The 20,741-nt window shown below is 42.7% G+C and overlaps 1 protein-coding gene across 1 annotated transcript in view; it reads left to right on the top strand.

Annotated features, from left to right (window-relative positions):
- The window catches only part of LOC134615658 (NACHT, LRR and PYD domains-containing protein 12-like), a gene marked incomplete at its 5' end in the record, with an annotated part of 133,462 nt that overhangs the window by 16,967 nt on the left and 95,754 nt on the right, over positions 1–20,741 (top strand). The window contains 2 exons of the mRNA XM_063460244.2: positions 1,547–1,723; positions 5,134–5,307. Coding sequence (XP_063316314.2) covers positions 1,547–1,723; positions 5,134–5,307 — 351 coding nt within the window. The remainder of the gene's footprint in view (positions 1–1,546; positions 1,724–5,133; positions 5,308–20,741) is intronic.

Genomic DNA, 20,741 nt, shown 5'->3' with positions numbered 1-20,741 from the left:
GTATCCAGATTTTAGAGGACACTTGGAAGCAGCTGGTTTCATCATGGTATGTTTGCTCACCTGAAACACAGTCTCAACTTATCCAGTACAAGTTGCTTCACAGAAATTACTGGACTCCCAGTAAATTAGCCAGGCTGAAGCTTGTGGATAATGACATCTGTTGGAGATGTCAGGAGGAAGCCGGGACTCTAGTTCATATGTTGTACACATGTCGGAAAAATGATTATTTGTGGGACGGGATCATTAACTTGGTGAATGATATTTTTAAACTTAATCTTTCTAAATCTCCAGCTGTGTGTGTCCTGGGCCTGTTACCTGACAATAGTATCCTTTCAAAAAAACAGAGACTGTGGATGCGTTTGGCTTTCATAACAGGATGCAGGATAATACTGAGGCACTGGAAGTCATCCACCCCCTGTTCTCTCAGGGAATGGACTGAACAAATGTCTAAGATGGCATTATATGAACGGGTTATGTACAGAATTAAGGGGAGAGAAGATATTTTTGAGCAGGTCTGGGGTCCTTTTTTGTTGTACATCGACAATGTCTCTTAGATATTGTGATAAGTGTTCTTTTGGGGGGGGGGGGGTTCATGTGTCGTTGGTGTTTTTGTGGTTGTTCTTTTACTTTGAAAGTCAGAGGGAAGAAATTGTCTAATGTTATCAGTGGTCAAGGTTATGTTATATTTTTAGGCACCCGGGTGTTTAGCCCCCATTGCTTTTGTTTTTGTTGATGTTTTTCAGGAGGCGGTTTATCTTTTTGTCTCTCCTGGTGTTTTGTTTTCTTTTTGTTGTTGTTTTGTTTTTGTTTTTTGTTTTGTTTTTGTCTTTTTGTTTGTTTGTTTGTTTGTCTTTAGTTATTGTTAGTCCTTATTTGTTGGTTTTTGTTAAGAAACGGACAGAGAACTGACAGTATGATTATTCCTGTTTTATATTTGTTAATGTTTCTGTCCATCGAAAATATGAATAAAAAAAAAAAGAAACTTTCTTTAGTTTCTAAATGTTCAAAAAAAAATAAACAGAACAAAAGTAAGACATCACAGATCTGAATGAATGAACTATTCTTATTAAATACTTTGTTCTTTACATAGTTGAATGTGCTGACAACAAAATCCCATAAAAAACTATCAAATGTAGCAACCCATGTAGGTCTGGATTTTGAGTCACACTCAAAATTAAAGTGGAAAATCACTACAGGCTGAAAAAAGCTGAAGTTTCCTCAGAACTACTTGTTATTCGAGTAGTTTTCAAAACTACTAAATGTTATAGTGACATTTTCCGGCATGAAAACAACCTGATGCAGAATGATGCAGATTAATAATAAGAAGCTGACACTCAGCTGTCATGTTGCCAATGTTTCTCAAAACAAAAAAAATCTGTTTTTTCTCTTGTTGTGTTTGTTTCTGTTGACTTCAGCTGTTTGGAGTTTCCATTTTCTAAACTTCTACATTCTGAACCTTCTTCAGCTCTGAACAGATTATGAAACACTGAATGATTTCAAGCACACACTTTGTCTAATAAACTTACACATTTCATTCTTTATACAGTTTCAGGGAGTGTGGTTTGTCAGAGATCAGCTGTGATTATCTGGCAGCAACGCTGAAGTACAACCCCTCCCATCTGAGAGAGCTGGACCTGAGCTCCAACAACAAGCTGCAGGATCCAGGAGTGAAGCATCTGTGTGGTTTTCTGGCGAGTCCAGGATGTAAACTTGAAACTCTGAGGTCAGTCACCATGTTTTACTCGTGCTGAGATGAATATGATGTGAAAGTTGTACTGACACTAAACTGCAGACATAAGGCTGATATTATACTGATCCACACTCAGGATCTTCATGGTAAAGTCTGTTTTCTTCTTCTCTGGTTTAGTCCATTGACTGTAGCAGAACAATGTTCACATTTCAAACCTTAAAAGAAGAAGAAAAATCCTCCACTGGATAATTAACTGTGAAACTCTCCAACTCTTCATTCCACCTTAAAGTCTGTCTGACACTGAAATCCAAAGCAAAATGGCCTTACAGATAGCAGTCCAACACAAACATACACACATCATCCAAAACACAGTCCAAAATCCAAATCTCCTCCACTGCCAGCATGAATGATGGGAAAGAGAAGGAGGAACACTCTGACATTCAGGGTTAGAATGAGTTTCATAAAGCAGACTGTGAAGATCAAAGCTGCATTAGAAGCTTACATGAATGAATGAGTGGACAGAGATCATCTGAAGCACTTCAAAGGCTTTAAATCATCACATTTCTCTTTATTCTTCATGAACTCTGTTAGTTTTTATCAGTTTTCTGTGTAATGAAGGTAACAGCAGGCTAATAAGATGCTGACCAATAGGTTTCTATTAAAGGTTGTAGTTTCCTTGCAGAAGTCCACTCTGCAGGTGGGGGAGAGACACAGGAGAGGTGGAGAATAAACCTAACCTGGGTGTCTGTTGTCTTGTGTAGTCTGGAGATGATTGAATGTTGGGGTGGGTATAGTTTCCTCTGCGGTGGGGTGGGCTTCCTCAGGTCCTGTGGGGCTTAGCGGTGCTGCTGCCATAGACCCCGGTCTGGATGGGCCTGGGCTCCCTTGCCTTGGTGGGTACTAGAGGACGGGGGTGCCTACTGGGGTCAGTGGGGGAGCTGGCCCTAAGGAGGGGCATCTTGCCCCTCCCTTCTTTTCCTCCCCATCCCCGGTTGCCTCCCTCTTCCCGCTCCACCACACCCACCCACACAAGTAGGGCCTTGGGGTGCGGGTGTGTCACCAGGGTGCAGGGGAGGCATCCCCCCCCCCTCTGTCCCCTTCTGGCCACCTGTGCCTCAATTTTATTTCACAACTTAGACATCCACATTATTCACACTCTCATAACACACACACACATATATATATATATATATAGGGCCTTGAGGGTGACCACGTTAACGGCGTCCAGAGGACGGTCTGTGTATTCAACCCTACCTCTGGCGCCGGTGCCCACCTCTCAATTTTAAATCCATGTAGACATTGAGGGTTCTCGGGAGGGGCCGTGCTAACATCTGCTGCTCTCTGGCAGCAGCACCATGCCCTCCCTTGTTTTAAATGCACTTTAGAACAACACGCAGCAACACTACACATGAGCGGGAGGAGGGAGGTATGGGGTCTTCACACACCCCCATTCTCTACTAGCCATCGGGCGGGGGGCTGGGAGGAGGTGTTGGCTGTCCGATTGGCCTCCCTGCTGCTGCGGAGCCTGGGGCGGTCTGCTTGCCTCCACCCCGGGGGAAAGGGTCACATCTCTTGGGTCTGGATGCCGTTTCCCCCTCTGGGGGCGAGGGTACCTGGACCCGGGGCATAGAGTATGTTTGGGGAGTATGATTGTGTGTACATGTCTATGTATGTCTGTCCCTACGTTGGGTGAGTGCTGAGTGTTTGTATATGTGTGCATGAGGGTGGGAAAGCATGTTTATGTCTGTGTGTGCCTGTTTGTCTGTGTCTATATGTCAGGTCGGGTCTTAGACTCCACCTCCCTGGGTACTCCCAGGCCCTCCAGGTGTGGAGGCCTATCTCCCCTCACCACACTCCCTGCCGGTAACTGATGCCCTCAGGGGTTAGTGCATTGGTGGTTCTTGGTGTCCGGGGCTGGGCGCTCAGGTATGCACCAGCTCACTCCCGGTGGCTACTTGGCGGGGCCTGGTGCCTGTCGCTCGGTCAGGCCTCTTCCGGGGCAAAGGGGGCCCTCGGGCCTCCGGCCTCGGGGCCTGCAACTCGGTTGACTCTGGCACAGCTGGCTGCCGGCAGAGCCTGCGGGCACGCCAGTGCAGCCCCCTCTGGCTTCTGCTCCGTGGCTACTGGGTGACCCCCTCGTCTGGGGATCTCCTCAGCCCTTCCCAGGAAGGTGGCATGGATGCCCCTCCGGTGGTACTCCTTGGGCTCTCGCACTCTGGGGCCTCTGGATGTCTGGAGCCTGGATCTCCTCCATGGCTTCTTCATGCCCTGGGGGACGGGGCTATGGGCCTCCACACCCTCTAGCAGACCGTTACATGGGGAAACCTTTTGTATACAAGCGCGTTGATCCACACAGGTGTGCACACGGGTGTTCACTGTTCGTAGACATAAACTACACCTTTTTTAGCTGCTACTTCAAAGCACATTGTGCGCTGTCTGTCCTGCGTGCTGCACAACAACTTTCAATATTTAGTATTTACTGCCGTTCACACTTAGTTAGATTAACGTGATGGTGTTGTGTTTAGTATGTTGCTTTGTTTTTGTTTGTTTGTTTTGTTTTTTTTGCTTGTCTTCTCTTCTTTTTCTCTCAACAGGTGATCCAGGAGATTTTTTTTCTTTCTCTTTGTCTTTGTAAGTGCCCTTTCTCACTGTCCCTTTTCCCTTCTGTTTTTCTTCTCCTTCCTCTCTTTCTTTCTCCCTTTCCTATCCCCCAGTCATGTCTGTCCCATCTGTAACAACTGAAAATAAAATAAATAATAACAACAAAGTTTGATCAAATGGACCAATACGGCAATGCCATGATGATCCATTTGGCAGAATAAATCCATTTGGTATCCTTGTTGGTCTTCAGACAACAATTCTTTCGGCTAAAGAACCAAATGGGACAGACAAAAAAAAAAAAAAAAAGGTTGTAGTTTGTATATTAAAAAGTGCTTTGGCTCAGCAGGGATCATCTTACAGGTAGAATACAGCTGCTGGATGGGATTAGCATGTCATAGCTATCTACCAAACTGATAACTGGGGAATTTCAGGCCATCTATGAATAATTTTTGCTAACTGGTTATTCAGCTTAGGCTCACAGGGCTGGAGCCTGTGCTCTAGCTGTCATAGGGCAAGAGTTGTGGTCCTCTAATGGAGCCACAAAACATGTCCAATACTTAGTCTGTCTTGTTGGACAAACTGGAAGAAATGATTCAAGGACTTAGTCACAGAACAGAGATTCAAATCTCCAAAATCCAACTGTTGGCATCGGGCATATAGTCTGAAACTCTGCACAGTTTCCTGTTTGAAGCTGCTTCCTGTTGGCTTCAGCTGTTTGGAGTTTCCATTTTCTAAACTTCTACATTCTGATCCTTCTTCAGCTCTGAACAGATGATGAAACACTGAATGATTTCAAGCACACACTTTGTCTAATAAACTTACATCTTTCATTCTTTATACAGATTGGGGGGCTGTGGTTTGTCAAAGATCAGCTGTGATTTTCTGGCAGCAACTCTGAAGTCCAACCCCTCCCATCTGAGAGAGCTGGACCTGAAAAGAAACAACCTGGAGGATCCAGATGTGAAGCAGCTGTCTGAGCTTAAGCAGAGTTCAGACTGCACACTGAAGACTCTGAGGTAAGTAGAGTGATGGAGTGAGTGGATGGTGCTGTCATCAGTATTGTACTAAACACAGTCAGTATGAAACAAAGATCCAGTGTTTCCTGTAAAGCTGCAGCTTCTCAGTGAAGCTGTGAGAGGAGAACAGCCAATCAGCTCTCTGAACAAAGCAGCACACAGACCAATGATTGCATTCATTTCCAAGTTTAAAGCAGTGAAGAACACAGTCTGTAGGTGAGGAAGAATTTAGTGAGAGCAGATGTTTGGATGGAATTCCTCCAGTTAACAGCTGGAACCGTCCATCTCGATTGTTGTCGCTTGTTGTTGGGGTTCCTACAGAGCTCAGAGTGGACACACCAAGGTTCTTCTAATGAATGAAAGTCCAAACTCAAACTAGGAGGGAAAAACTTTTTCATCAATTTCAATAAAAATCCAAAGATTAGAAAAAGTGAAGCAACAATGAGTCCTAGTACAGTCCCAGCACTGAAGTCCCTGCTGCTCTTTATACTGGATGTGCTGCATCACTGACTGACAGCTGATGAAGAGTCTCTGGAAACACTCGTTTATCTCCTCTGCTCTTCCTTCTTCTCTCTGCAGGTTGAACAGCAGCAGCAGCTTTTGTGACTGACAGAGGAATGAGAAGAACTGCAGATGACTCTCAGTGCTGCAGAGTGAACTGCTCTGAGAACAGCTTCACTGTCAGACACAATGTAGAGTCCAGCATCATCCCTGTGTGTCCCTCTGGATCTGACAGAGGATAATCAGTGTATCTGGACTGCTCTGCTGCTGCTCTGTCCTTCTACAGTCTCTGCACAGTCTCTGTCTGACTCTGGCTTCAGACCCTCCTGGATTAAACTCTCATGGAAAGGCTTTCAAACACCTTTGAATAATAAACAGCATGTTTTTATAAGATAAATATTATGTTTTCATGTATGTGTGCATCCTCAGTGGATGAATCAGTGCTTAATGTTTAAAGTGGATTCTAATGATCAATAAGTGTGCTGATTGGAATCAAAGGAATGACTTGGACTGAATCTTTTCCTGCTTTTCTCTCATGTGGATCCGACCCAGACCTCCAGCTTCTGCCCTCCACCTCACATTAGTCACCCAGCACAGCAGTTTTCCCATTAGAGCTCACTTTTCCCACTTTTAAAGAAGCCTCAGGCACACCTGGAAACATAGATCAGATGAGGTGAGATGAGACGAAGAAACGCTGTGAGAAAAGACACAACACAAACTTCTTGTCTGTGACTGATACTATTGACTCATTTTTAATCTTTGCTGTTAAACTGGGCAGTGATGCAGCTTTGAACACATGACACTCACCTTTGACCTTTAAATGACCCCGTGACCTTTCCTCCAGCGCCATCCTCAATCCACTGATTTACTGAACTGATCAATAGTCCAATACTGATCAATGGAAAAGTTTTACAGACTTGATGCTGCACTCTGATTAAAAAGAGCTTCTATTTTTACGAGCAGGGTATAGGTCACTTCCTAGCGTGACATTAGGACACATCAGGAATGTCCTGAAAAGTAAAATAAGTCAGAATGAGCTCAGTGATCAGATAAAGACTCTAGCTGTGTCCGAATTCGCTTAAAATGCGAGACTTGGAGACTGTTATCCATGCTTTTATAACCTCACTCTTGGATTATTGCAACTCCCTTTTAATAGGGATTTGAATGGGCACTCTGACACGCCTGCAACTAGTACAGAATGCTGTGGCACAGTTCTTATCTGGTAAAAGGAAATTTGAGCACATTACTCTGGTTCTGGCCTCCCTGCACTGGCTTCCAATTGGCTCCCAAATCATGGCTGAAACTGAGAGGAGGCCGAGCGTTCTCTATCGTGGCTCCAAAGCTTTGGAATAATCTTCCTCTTCACATTAGGCAATCAACATCAGTGCTGGTTTTTAAATCCAGATTGAAAACACATTTTTTTTCACTGGATTTTGACTCAGTGGTTAACTGACTTGTATTTACCTATATTTTATTGTTTTTGCTATGTTTATTATTTTATCGTATTTATTATTCATATGGTATCTATTATGTTTCTATTGTTCAGCACTTTGGTCAGCCTTGTGTGTTTTTAAAGTGCTATATAAATAAACTATGATGATGATGATGATATTTGGATGCAATGACATCACAGCGACGCAACGAAGGCTGTCCGAATTCAAAGAATACTCAAAGTGTGGTGACAAATGCGTCCTACTTTTACCCAAATTGTAAGGATGGGTCCGATGTATCCTTACTTATATCCCAGGATTCATTGCGGGTCATAGAGGATATTTATTTCTGATAACGATGGTGGTCGAAGCGGGAGAGGAAAACATTTTCAAATGTAATTGTCAGAATTAATAATTTAAGAAAAGATATTTTAGAAATATTTAATCATTTGTATGCTGATAAAGTATCCTATCCTTATTAGGTCTGATAAGAGTCTGTGTGCACTTGTGTACCATGAGATGAGCGGAAGCAGCCTTGACATGCAGCCTTGAACGAGAGTGAGGGCTCAGGGACTCGCACTCTGCCACTACCCTGGTCTTTATTTATATACAACAGTAGGTGCGTTCATTTATTACATTGGAATGTGGATGTGTGTATATGTGTGTGTGCGTGTGCCAGGAGAGACTCCTCTACCTGGTACGAAGTGAAACTGCTTGTTAAGCTCTTATCTACCACTAGCAGGTACTGCTCCTTCCCAGCTTGATAATGGGTAACAGTGAATTAAAACAACAGTCTGAGTCATAAAGAGGTCATCATGCAGTATTCTATCACATGTAAACTTATATCATTAAAAACTTATATTGACTACTAAGTACAATTTTCTATTGACATTCCCTCCTGCCTGATTTTGGGCCTGCTGAATCTCTCTCAAGGCATTCAGGGCGTCAGTCATGTTTGATGAGTGTACATTGTCTGGTATGTAAGTGCAGCAGGTGTTGTTGAAGAGGACGCAAAGTCCCCCTTTCTCTGCTAGTATCATGTCCAGAGCTACTCAATGTTGCATCACTGCGATCCGTAATGCGTTGATTTCCTGGTTCTGCTGTTCGATGATTTTGCACGAAGCGTTGAGGAAAGGTCCAAAACGGTAGTCCAGAGTTTCAATCCTAAGCATGTTTTTTCCGGTTCCCACCCAGGGGAACGATGAATGGAGTACTTTCTGTCCGGTAGTCCATAATTTGAATTCCTTGGGTAGATCGCTCCCCCATATCGGGTTATGTGGCTGAATTTTGGGGAGCGTTGATCTTCTTTTCCGGCGTACTGTAGAAGTGGTGTTTACTGCGGTCATTCTGAAAGTGTGGTCTGACAGGAAAATGGCAGCACATGTTCCTGTCCAGCCTGGGGGCAGTATGAAACATGCCCGTTGTCCACATGGCCAGGCCATTCCTTGCACCCAGTATGTGCCATTAGATGGTCCAGTCTCCTTCTCCCCCTCCAGTGGTCCGGTTGCAGTTTGTGGTGTTTCCAAGCGGCCTGTTGCCTTTGCTTTGTTTATAGCACATGGAGTGGTTCTTCCCTGAAGTTTGGTCCAAGAACACTGGGAAATGGATGGATGTATTCCGGTTTGTCACATTGAAATTGATGCAGAAGATTTGATCACATGTACCTTTATCAAGTGCAACGACTTCAATGGTGATTTTCTTGTGTTGTAAACCTCCTAGAAGGTTGACGTGAAGAGTGTAAAAGGTAGATGGGTTTGCCACGTCGATCTTCTCTGTCTACCTCGTGGTTCAGCTGTTGTCGGCATCAGCTGGGGGCCTGTAAGGGTGAGCATCGTATGCTCAATCAGCACTTCACCCTCACCACTGAAGCAACCAAGCGAGGGTGAAACTTTCCTAGTTGATTTCTGTGAAGGAAGTGGAATCCTCTGGGACCTCAACTTTCTTGCAGTGGCTTTGATGTATCCAGGAAGGTCTTTCCGCTATTTTGCAGGCAGTTGGAGTGGTCAGAAGCACTTGGTATGGACCCTTCCACCGTGGCGAGCTCCAATTTTTTCTTTGGAGTACTCGGACAAGGATCCAATCACCTGGCTTCAACCTGCAAGAAATAGAAGAAGAGTCTTGCGGCAGATTGTTTAAAACAACTTCTCTATTTGTCAACAATTGAGTCATCCAATCTGCCAGAGTGGTTTCACGGATTGATTTATCTAGTGGCTCGCTAGTAACTGTTAGTGGAAAAGGTCGCCCATGTATGATTTCAAATGGGGACAGTTTGTTATTTCCTTGTGTTATTCTCATCCACATTTTGACTAGGCCTACACATTCTGGCCATGGTCTGCCAGTTTCTTCCATTGATTTCCTGAGCCTTTGTTTTATAGTGCCATTTGTTTTTTCCACTAATCCTGCACTCTGTGGATGGTAGGCACAATGGTGTTTTAAACTGAAACCTAGTGCTTCAGCTACTTTGCTGATCACGTCATTTACAAAATGGGTTCCATTATCTGATCTTATAAGAGTAGGAATACCATATGTTGGAATGAAATGGTTGTATAGACACTTTGCAACTGAGATTGTGTCTGCTTTTTTCACTGGGTAGATTTCTGGCCATTTTGAGAAAACATCTATAATTACTAGAGCATATTTTGAGCCCTGACACTCATTCAATTCAATGAAGTCCATGTGAATTGTATGAAATGGGTAAGGTGGTGTAGGAAAATGTCCTCTTTTTGGTCTTACGTTACCTTGGGTATTGTGTTTTTGGCAGGTCATGCATGTTCTCACGTATTCTTTTGCTGAAGTTTCAAAATTCATAGTGTAGAATTGTCGATTTATCATAAAGACCATCCCTCAGATCCTCCTTCCTGATGAGGCATGGCTCAAACCATGGCTCACTAGAGCAGCTGTTTTGTGCAATGATTTGGGAAGAATGGGCTATTCTCCGCTTTAAACAGTTTTTATTCATTATCAAGAAAAGCATACAACATAACAAAGCAGACAAAAAAGAAAAAAAGAAAGAAAAGAAAAGAAAGAAAAAACCCAAAGAGAATATATTAAAGTCATTATATACCTGTACAAATACACATATGGGGTAAGGAGGAGAAAGAAAAAAACAAAAAAACAAACCAAACAAACATATTTTCACTCAATTACCCACAGATTTAGAAAGAGAAAAAGATAAACTCCAAGAGTGAATTGTTGTCCTTTACACTTACTTCCTATTTAACTGAAAGCATCTTAATCGCACCCCCCCCCCCCCCCCCCCCCCCCCCTCCTCAACAGTTGGGACAAATCATTTGGCAAATAAGAAAGCAAAGGGGACCAAACATTGAGAAAGAGACCCTTATTTCCTCCTAAAATAGCAGCAGTTCTTTCGTGAGGAATAACTTTAAATAATTCTCTGTACCACAAAGTCACAGAGGGAGGTTTATCCTTAACCCAATTAATGAGAATCCATTTCCTAGCTACCAGCAATAGTTTGTCACATAATTTGCGCTGCAAGTGATTCAATGTTACTTCTTTAGAGGGTAGGCAAGGAAGAAAATACCCGGGGTCTCTTTGAATCAGATTGTTGAAAATATTACTTAGTTCTTGAGATATGAAGCTCCAAAATCTTTTGATTAATTTACATTCCCAAAAGTAATGAACAAAAGTACCAGTTTCTTTTTGACATTTACTACATAAATGGGAAATATGATGTGCAATCTTATGCAAGACATTAGGAGCTATGTAAAGGCGATGTGTGATTTTGTATTGGGTTTCTCGCAAGCGGTTGCAAGTAACAGTGGAACTACCCATGTTAATGGCTCCTTTCCACTCCTCTTTGGTATATTGATTATTAAGATCTTTCTCCCATTTATGAATAGCGCTCAATGTGTTGCTACTGAGAGTATATAGGAGAGAATAAAAGGCTGAGATAAAATGAGTTCTGTCTTTTCGTTTAAAAAGAAATGTCTCAATATCATCATATATAACTATTTCTGAAGACTGTGGAATTTTAGAATGAACAAAGTTACGAACCTGGAGAAAGCCAAAAAAGTGGTGTCGAGGAATATTAAAATTTGACTGCAATTGCTCAAAGTTCATCAGTGTGTTGTTTTAATACAAATCGCCAATTACCCTTAATCCCTTTTTGTGCCACTTATCGAACATACTGCGAGACATTCCTGGAACAAAATCTTTGTTTCTCAGTAGAGGAGTCAAGAATGAAGTGCAATCTTCTCTACCCAACCTTTTACGCATTTCCCCCCAGAACCTTATTGTATTATAAATGATTGGGTTATTCGTAATCCCCGTTTGTAATATTGTTTTTTTTTGTCACAGACAGCTAAGCTCCAAAGGGAACAAGGTAAAGTGGACCAAGAGTCTAGGTGAGAGTGAGAATTTAGATAAGCATGTAGCCACTCTCATAAGATGCGGCTATGACATGCCCAATTATAAAAAATTTAATTTGGTAAGCCTAAGCCTCCCCTATCTATAGGCAGTTGTAAAGTTCCAATCCTTAATCTAGGATTGCCACGCCAGATAAATTTTGAAAAGGCTTTTTCTATATCACAAGAAACTTTCTGGGTGATCAGTAAAGGTAGCATTTGTAGGGGATATAATAAACGCGGGAGAATACTCATTTTGATTAAGTTCACACGCCCCATAAGAGAAAGCGGCAATTTTTGCCATCTATCTAAATCTTTTTTTATTTTTATTATAACTGGTGATAAGTTCAGTTTCCATAAATCTTTAAGAACTGGTGGAATGTTTAGCCCAAGGTATGTAAAGCCGCTGGGGACCATTGAAATGGATTAGAAATATCTGGCAAAGAGTTAATCTGATCACCCAGCGGCATGACCTCTGATTTCCCAAAATTAATTCTGTAACCCGAGAATGAGCTGAACTCATGTATAGTACATAATGGCTGGTATTGATTGTTCTGGTTTTGATAAGAACAACAAAATATCATCAACATACAATGCTATCTTATGATTTGTTCCACCCACTGTTATACCATGTACATCTTGGTGCTGGCGAATGGCCTCAGCTAGAGAATCAAAGTGCTAATGCAAAGAGGAGAGGGGACAGGGGACAGCCTTGCCTCGTACCTCTTTGCAGTGGAAACGCTGATGATTGTACACCATTAGTTATGACACAAGCTTCTGAAAGTTTGTAGATAGTCTTAATCCATCTACAAATATTAGACGACTATTAAATATTATACAATACTCGAATCAGACAAATTATAAAGCCTATGTTATATCTTTAGATGCCAAAAAGGCATTTGACAGGATTGAGTGGACATATTTATTTAATGTATTAGAAAGATTTGGCTTAGGTGAGGGTTTTATTGCATGGGAAACGATTTTGGATAAAGCCTGTTTGATCAGGGTTTATAAGCAGTGGGAGAATGCCCTCAAGCCTCCTTACTGATAGCTTGGAGAGTAATTTAGCATCGACATTGATGAGGCTGATTGGTCTGTATCATTTACACCTATCTGGTGATTTATTTTTCTTTAAAATTAACAAGATATTAGCCTGTCAAAGTGTTGAGGGCAATTGTTCATTCTTAAAAGAGTCTAAAAACATATCAGTCAATGGTCCTGCAAGAAAGTGACTTAGTTTTTTATAAAACTCTGGGCAGTACAAGTGAGTACAAGTGTATATAAAACTGCTTCATAGTTCGATTGATATCCGTTGTTTTATAATGCTTGACATGTTTATTATTAAACAGTGATGGTATAACGTTTGTATCTATCCTGCCTTTTGCTATTTTTGCTAAGAGACGGCCAGGTTTGTTCCCAGATTCATATAATTTATGCTTAGCAAAGAAAATTGCTGCCTTTGCTCTCTTAGTCAGTAATTGATTTAAGGCTGAGCGGGCTGCTTCTAACTTCTTAAGTATAGTTTTGGACCTGGAGATTTTAAACTGCAGTTTTTGTTTTATGTGCTCTAAATCAAGTTGCTCTTTCATTGAAGCCTTTTCCTGCGCTGTGGTGTATGAGATAATACTACCCCTAAGATAGGCTTTAGCAGTTTCCCACAATAAAGATGGGCTTACATCTACCATTTTATTAGTGGTCATAAAAACATTCCACTCTTTAGTGATATACTCAATAAATATATCCAAAAAGGCAAAAAACAAACTAAAAACCAGCAATAAACAACTTAAACATAAAAAATCACAACGAAAGAACAATACAGTATCCACATCTGAACCAAAGAGTAAAACAGTGAAATGTGGATTATTAAATATTAGGTCTCTCTCCTCCAAGTCTCTGTTAGTACATGACTTAATAACTGATCAACAAATCGATTTACTCTGCCTTACAGAAACCTGGTTGCAGCAGGATGATTATGTTAGTTTAAATGAATCAACACCCCCGAGTCATTCTAACTACCAGAAACCTCGAAGCACAGGCCGAGGGGGCGGTGTGGCAGCAATTTTTCACACCAGTCTATTAATTAACGAAAGACCAAGACAGACTTTTAATTCATTTGAAAGCCTGATGCTTAACCTTGTCCACCCCAGCTGTAAAGCTCAGAAACCAGTCTTACTTGTTATCATCTATCGTCCACCTGGGCCTTACACAGAGTTTCTCTCTGATTTCTCAGACTTTTTATCTGATTTAGTGCTCAGCTCAGATAAAATAATTATTGTGGGTGATTTTAACATCCATGTAGATGCTAAAAATGACAGCCTCAATATGGCATTTAATCTGTTATTAGACTCAATTGGCTTCTCTCAAAATGTAAAAGAACCCACCCACCACTTTAATCACACTCTAGATCTTGTTTTAACATATGGCATAGAAACTGAACATTTAACAGTGTTTCCTGAAAACCCTCTGCTGTCTGATCATTTCCTGATGACATTTACATTTACAATAATTGATTGCACAGCAGTGGAGAGTAGACTTTATCAAAGTAGATGTCTTTCTGAAAGTGCTGTAACTAAGTATAAGAATATAATCCACCCACTGTTATCATCTTCAATGTCCTGTACCAACATAGAGCAGAGCAGCTATCTGAACGCTACTCCAACAGAGGTCGATTATCTTGTTAATAATTTTACCTCATCACTACGTATGACTCTGGATACTGTAACTCCTGTGAAAACTAAGGTCTCAAATCAGAAGAACCTGACTCCGTGATATAATTCTCAAACACGTAGCCTAAAGCAGATTACTCCTAAGCTGGAGAGGAAATGGCGTGTCACAAATTTAGAGGATCATCATTTTGCCTGGAGAAATAGTTTGCTGCTTTATAAGAAAGCCCTCCGCAAAGCCAGAACATCTTACTATTCGTCACTGATTGAAGAAAATAAGAACAACCCCAGGTTTCTCTTCAGCACTGTAGCCAGGCTGACAAAAAGTCAGAGCTCTGTTGAGCCAACCATCCCTTTAACGTTAACTAGTAATGACTTAATGAACTTCTTCACAAATAAAATTTGAGAAAAATTACCAATAATCATCCCACAGATGTAATATCGTCTACAGCTACTCTTAGTAAAATTCAAATTCAAATTCAAATTTTATTTGTCACATACACAGTCATACACAGTACGATATGCAGTGAAATGCTTATACAACTGCTCGTGACCTAAAGAAAAAAAGAAAAGGCTATGAATAACATAGGAAATAAATATGAAAAATTAAAAAGGATAAATTTAACTAGGAAGGAATGAAATAAAATATATATATGAGTTTGTTGAAAATAAAATAACTGTACAACACAAATTAGAATGAAGGGCAAATTTAACTGGGAAAGAATAGGATAAAATATATATGGATTAAAGTTTTAAATAAAATAACTGTACAGCAAAATACACAATACACAGTATAGAAATATATAAGAATGTTGAAGAAATATAAATATATATACATACAATAACAGCAGCATTTTAAAAGTATTAAATGGAATGAAGAAATATAATGTCCAGTGTTGTGCAAACCACATTGTAGGTGTCTTGTGCAGTGCAAATATGCTTAAAGTGGTGAAGTGTAAACAAAGTCCAGACTGTCCAGTGTGTGTGTAAGAACCATATGTGTGGGTCCGTTCTATGTGGTGGTGTGATTGAGAGACCGTATCGCCTGCGGGAAGAAGCTCCTCCTCAGTCTCTCTGTGTTGGTCTTCAGGGAGCGGAATCGCTTTCCTGACCTCAACAGAGAGAACAGTCCGTTGTTGGGATGGCTGAGGTCTTTCACGATCTTCCTGGCCTTGGTCCAGCACCGCCTGCTGTAGATTGAGTGCAGGTCAGGGAGCTCGGAGCGGATGGTGCACTCAGCTGATCGCACAACCCTCTGTAGAGCTCGTCTGTCCTGCATGGTGCTGTTCCCAAACCAGGTTAAGATGTTTCCCGTCAGGATGCTCTCTATGGTGCATGAGTAAAAATTCCTGAGCACCTTGGAGGGCAGTCGGAAGTCTGTCAAGCGTCTGAGGTGGTAGAGACGCTGTCGGGCCTTTTTCACTACGGTGTTGATATGACAGGACCATGACAGGTCCTGCGTGATGTGAACTCCGAGGTATTTGAAGCTGTCCACTCTCTCCACTGGGCACTCGTTGATGACAGGGGTCTGGTAGTTCCTCTCCTGCTTAGTACTGAAGTCCACTATCAACTCCTTTGTTTTACTGACGTTTAGAAGGAGGTTGTTCCTCTGGCACCAGTTCTCCAGATTCCTAACCTCCTTCAAGTAGGCCGTCTCGTTGTTGTCAGGCCCACCACGACAGTGTCGTCAGCAAACTTGATGATGCTGGTGGAGCTGGTAGTGGCCACACAGTCATATGTGTACAAAGAGTACAGCAGGGGGCTCAGAACACACCCCTGGGGGGCTCCAGTGCTGAGAGTGGTGGAGGCTGAGACATGTCCGCCCATCCTTACTGCCTGTGGTCTGCCAGTTAGGAAGTTGGAGATCCACTGACGCATAGATGAGCTGAGTCCCAGGTGCTCTAGCTTGGTGGTGAGTGTGGAGGGAATTATGGTATTAAATGCAGAGTTGTAGTCGACGAAGAGCATTTTAACATAATTCCCCCTTCTAGTGTCCAGGTGAGTGAGTGATGTGTGGAGAAGATGAGAGATGGCATCGTCTGTGGAACGATTTGGACGGTAAGCGAACTGTAGTGGGTCCAGTATGTCTGGTAGTGAAGAAATGATGAAGTCTCTGACCAGGCGTTCAAAGAACTTCATCACTACTGAGGTGAGGGCTACAGGGCGATAGTCATTGAGAGAAGCAGGGTGGGGTTTCTTCGGGACAGGAACAATGATGGACTTCTTGAAGCATGTGGGGATCACCGACTGAGATAAAGAGATGTTGAATATCTCAGTGAACACAGGAGCTAGCTGGTATGCGCAGTCTCTGAGGATACGACCTGGGACGCCGTCTGGTCCTGCTGCTTTCCTGGTGTTCACTCTCTTGAAGGCTCTCCTCACGTTGTGCTCAGAGATGACGAGCACGTTCCCGGTGTTGGCAGTATCTTCCTGTCTGCAGCCGTTAGCGCCGTTAACGCTAGCATCGTTGGAGTCTTTAGCTGCAGCCTCGAAGCAAGCATAGAAAGTGTTCAGCTCGTCTGCCAGAGTCGCGTCCGCGTTCGTCAAACCGGCTGTTGGTGCTTTATAATCCGTTATTGTCCTTAGTCCCCGCCACAGGCTCCTAGAGTCACTCTGTTGGAGTTGTGACTCTAGTTTCCTCCCGTAGCGCTGCTTCGCCTCTTTTACCGCCTTCCGCACGTTATAAGACGCGGCTTTGTACGGGTCCATGTCCCCTGTCATGAGTCCCATGTTGTAGGCAGCGGTGCGGGATCTCAGAGCGTCGCGGATGGTTTTATCCACCCACGGCTTCTGGTTGGGAAACGTTGTGATAGTCTTTGTCTCCACGGTATCATCCGCTAGTTTCCCGATGAATCCCACCACCGCTTCCGTAAACACGTTGACGTCATCATCGGAGCTGTTTCTGAACATGTCCCAGTCTGCGTTGTCGAGTGCGTCCTGTAACGTGGCCACCGATTGGTCCGTCCAGCGCGCGACCTTCCTCTGAACCGGAACTTTCTGTTTCAGCCTTTGTTTGTATTTTGGCATGAGGAAGATGGCGGCATGATCAGATTTGCCAAACGGAGGGCGAGATTGTGCCTTGTAGCCGTCCTTGACCATAGTGTAGCAGTGGTCCAGTGTCCTTTCACCCCTGGTGGGGCAGGTGATATGTTGATGGAAGTTCGGCGCTGCGCGTTTGAGGTTGGCACTATTAAAGTCCCCCGTTACAATAAACGCGGCGTCCCGGTGTTGTGTCTGGTGCTGGGTGAGAGCCTCATGCAGCTCGCATAAGGCAGTGACCGTGTCCGCTTGTGGTGGAATATAAACGGCACTTATGATGACCGATGTAAACTCTCGAGGTAGATAAAAAGGACGACACATGATGGACAGTAGTTCCAGATTTGGTGTGCAGGAGCGTGTGAGAGGAACAACGTTCGCACTGTTGCACCAATTGTTGTTCACCATTAAACACACGCCGCCTCCCCTTGACTTCCCCGAGTCCTGTGTCCTGTCCATGCGGTGAACCGAGAAGAACTCGGCTGGCTGGATGGCGTGGTCCGGCACCGCTGGGTTCAGCCATGTCTCAGTGAAGCAGAGGAGATTGCAGTCCCGAATGTCTCTCTGGAACTTTATCCTGGCCCTGAGATCATCGAGCTTGTTCTCCAGTGACTGGACGTTGGCGAGCAGGATGCTAGGCAGAGGTGTGCGGTGTGCACGAGCTCTCAGCCTGTTCCTGACGCCGGCTCGTTTCCCTCGAGGCCGCCGCTTTGCGTCGCGTCCTTTGTTCTCCCTCAAGATCTCACTCGGCCAGCTCGGATCCGGAGTTAGAAACTTCGAGTTGTGAGTACATTGTATACCAATAGAAACAAGAGTGTCACTGTCATACCTAATGTACCCAATGGTGATGAATATGACGATTTAAGAACGCTGAAAACTAACTTATAAAACAAAAACGAAGAAAAGGTGGTCGGAGCAGTCGTGACGGCAGCCGACCTCACCGGCGCCATCTTGAATAATACCAATAATAGTACCAATGATGTTAAGTTAGACTCTTTTTCTCCAATTGATCTTTCTGAGTTAACTTCAGTAATTACTTCCTCCAAACCCTCAACGTGTCTTTTAGACCCCATTCCTTCAAAACTGCTCAAAGAAGTCCTGCCAATAATTAATTCTTCGATCTTAAATATGATCAATCTATCTCTAATAATCGGCTATGTACCACAGGCCTTCAAGGTGGCTGTAGTTAAACCTTTACTTAAAAAAAACATCTCTAGACCCAGCTGTCTTAGCTAATTATAGGCCAATCTCCAACCTTCCTTTCATATCAAAAATCCTTGAAAGAGTAGTTGTCAAACAGCTAACAGATCATCTGCAGAGGAATGGCTTATTTGAAGAGTTTCAGTCAGGTTTCAGAGCTCATAACAGCACAGAAACAGCTTTAGTGAAGGTTACAAATGATCTTCTTATGGTCTCTGACAGTGGACTCATCTCTGTGCTTGTCCTGCTAGACCTCAGTGCAGCGTTTGATACTGTTGATCATAATATCCTATTAGAGCGATTAGAACATGCTGTAGGTATTACAGGTACTGTACTGCAGTGGATTGTATCATATCTATCTAATAGACTCCAATTTGTACATGTAAATGGAGAGTCCTCTTCACACACTAAGGTCAATTATGGTGTTCCTCAGGGTTCCGTGCTAGGACCAATTCTGTTTACATTATACATGCTTCCCCTAGGCAGCATCATTAGAAGACATAGCATAAATTTTACCTGCTATGCAGATGACAGGCAGCTCTATCTATCCACGAAGCCAGGTAACACACACCAATTAGTTAAACTGCAGGAATGTCTTAAAGACATAAAGACCTGGATGGCCGCTAACTTCCTGCTTCTTAATTCAGATAAAACTGAGGTTATTGTACTCGGCCCTGAAAATCTTAGAAGTATGGTATCTAACCAGTTTCTTACTCTGGATGGCATTACCTTGGCCTCCAGTAATGCTGTGAGGAACCTTGGAGTCATTTTTGACCAGGACATGTCCTTCAAGGCACAGATTAAACAAATATGTAAGACTGCTTTCTTCCATTTGCGCAACATCTCTAAAATTAGAAATATCCTGTCTCAGAGTGATGCTGAAAAACTAGTTCATGCCTTCATTACTTCCAGGCTGGACTACTGTAATTCATTATTATCAGGATGTCCTAAAAACTCGCTGAAAAGTCTTCAGTTAATCCAAAATGCTGCAGCAAGAGTACTGACAGGGACTAGAAAGAGAGAGCATATTTCTCCTGTTTTGGCTTCTCTTCCTGTTAAATCCAGAATTGAATTCAAAATCCTGCTCCTCACTTACAAGGTCTTAAATAATCAGGCCCCATCTTATCTTAATGACCTTGTAGTGCCATATCACCCTATTAGAGCACTTCGCTCTCGCTCTGCAGGCCTACTTGTTGTTCCTAGAGTATTTAAAAGTAGAATGGGAGGAAGCCTGGAAAACTGTTCATGAAATGCTCTGATACAGATAATTGGCCATCTACAGAGGAACTGCTCAGACCTCTGGGGTAGAGCAGGATGGTCTGAAATTTGTTAAAGGTCTCTAATGTTCTTGTGTGTATTGTATACAAATATAGAGGCTTAGGATCCAGGTTATTGTCTCACAGCTTTAATATCCAGCCATCACCTTCGAAAAAAAAGTAATAGCACTGAGGGCGCTCACACATTCACTGCAGTTCATTTGTATATTTGTACTTTTTTTCTAAATACTGTTCATATGTATGTAGTGCTGCAGAAACCATGCACCTCACCCCCTTCTTCTCCCACATGTTTGCACTGAGTAGGAGATGCTCTGGGTGTCATTGTACATCTTTATGTTGCTGCTCTGCCACAGATCAGCAGTTTAACCCATTTCTGCACCTTTAATCTCAGTCTATTTTTTAAGGGTGTGACATTCTTCTGGTTAATATTTTTATGTTCTTTATATACAGCGCCTCAGGTCAATTAGGTCCCACACCTCCAGACTCTCTAACAGCTTTTTCGCTTGGGCCATTCAGACTGTTACCCCCACCCCCAACACACATCTTTCCCCTCATCATTCTGCATCATGTAAATAAAATGACGTTTATTCATATAGTGCTTTACAAAGCTGTTATAAACAAGTCAGAAAAACTGTCCTGAATCAAGTAAAACAACACAAAACAAAGAAACATTAAACAAATGTCTGTCTGAACAGATCTGTTTTCAGCTGAACATATAAGCACACATATGAAATTAAGTGAAATACACATTTTCTGATTTACTGTAGTAACCAGAAGACATCTGTTCATAGCAGGTGACTGAGAGCTTTCATACCATTAAGTTTCCAGCAGAGGAATGGAACCAGAACCAGGAGGACCACAGAAACCAGACCTGCTACAACTGGGACCAGGAGAGAGGAAGGAGGAGGAGGGGGACAGTGAGGAGGTGGAGGATGGATGATGGTAGGAGGATCTGCAGGAGAG

The sequence above is a fragment of the Pelmatolapia mariae genome, linkage group LG3_W (assembly GCF_036321145.2).
Source record: "Pelmatolapia mariae isolate MD_Pm_ZW linkage group LG3_W, Pm_UMD_F_2, whole genome shotgun sequence".
In the NCBI taxonomy this organism is placed as follows: domain Eukaryota; kingdom Metazoa; phylum Chordata; class Actinopteri; order Cichliformes; family Cichlidae; genus Pelmatolapia; species Pelmatolapia mariae.
The sequence above is the reverse complement of the archived record's forward strand: the minus strand, read 5'-3'. Positions and strand labels throughout refer to the sequence as shown.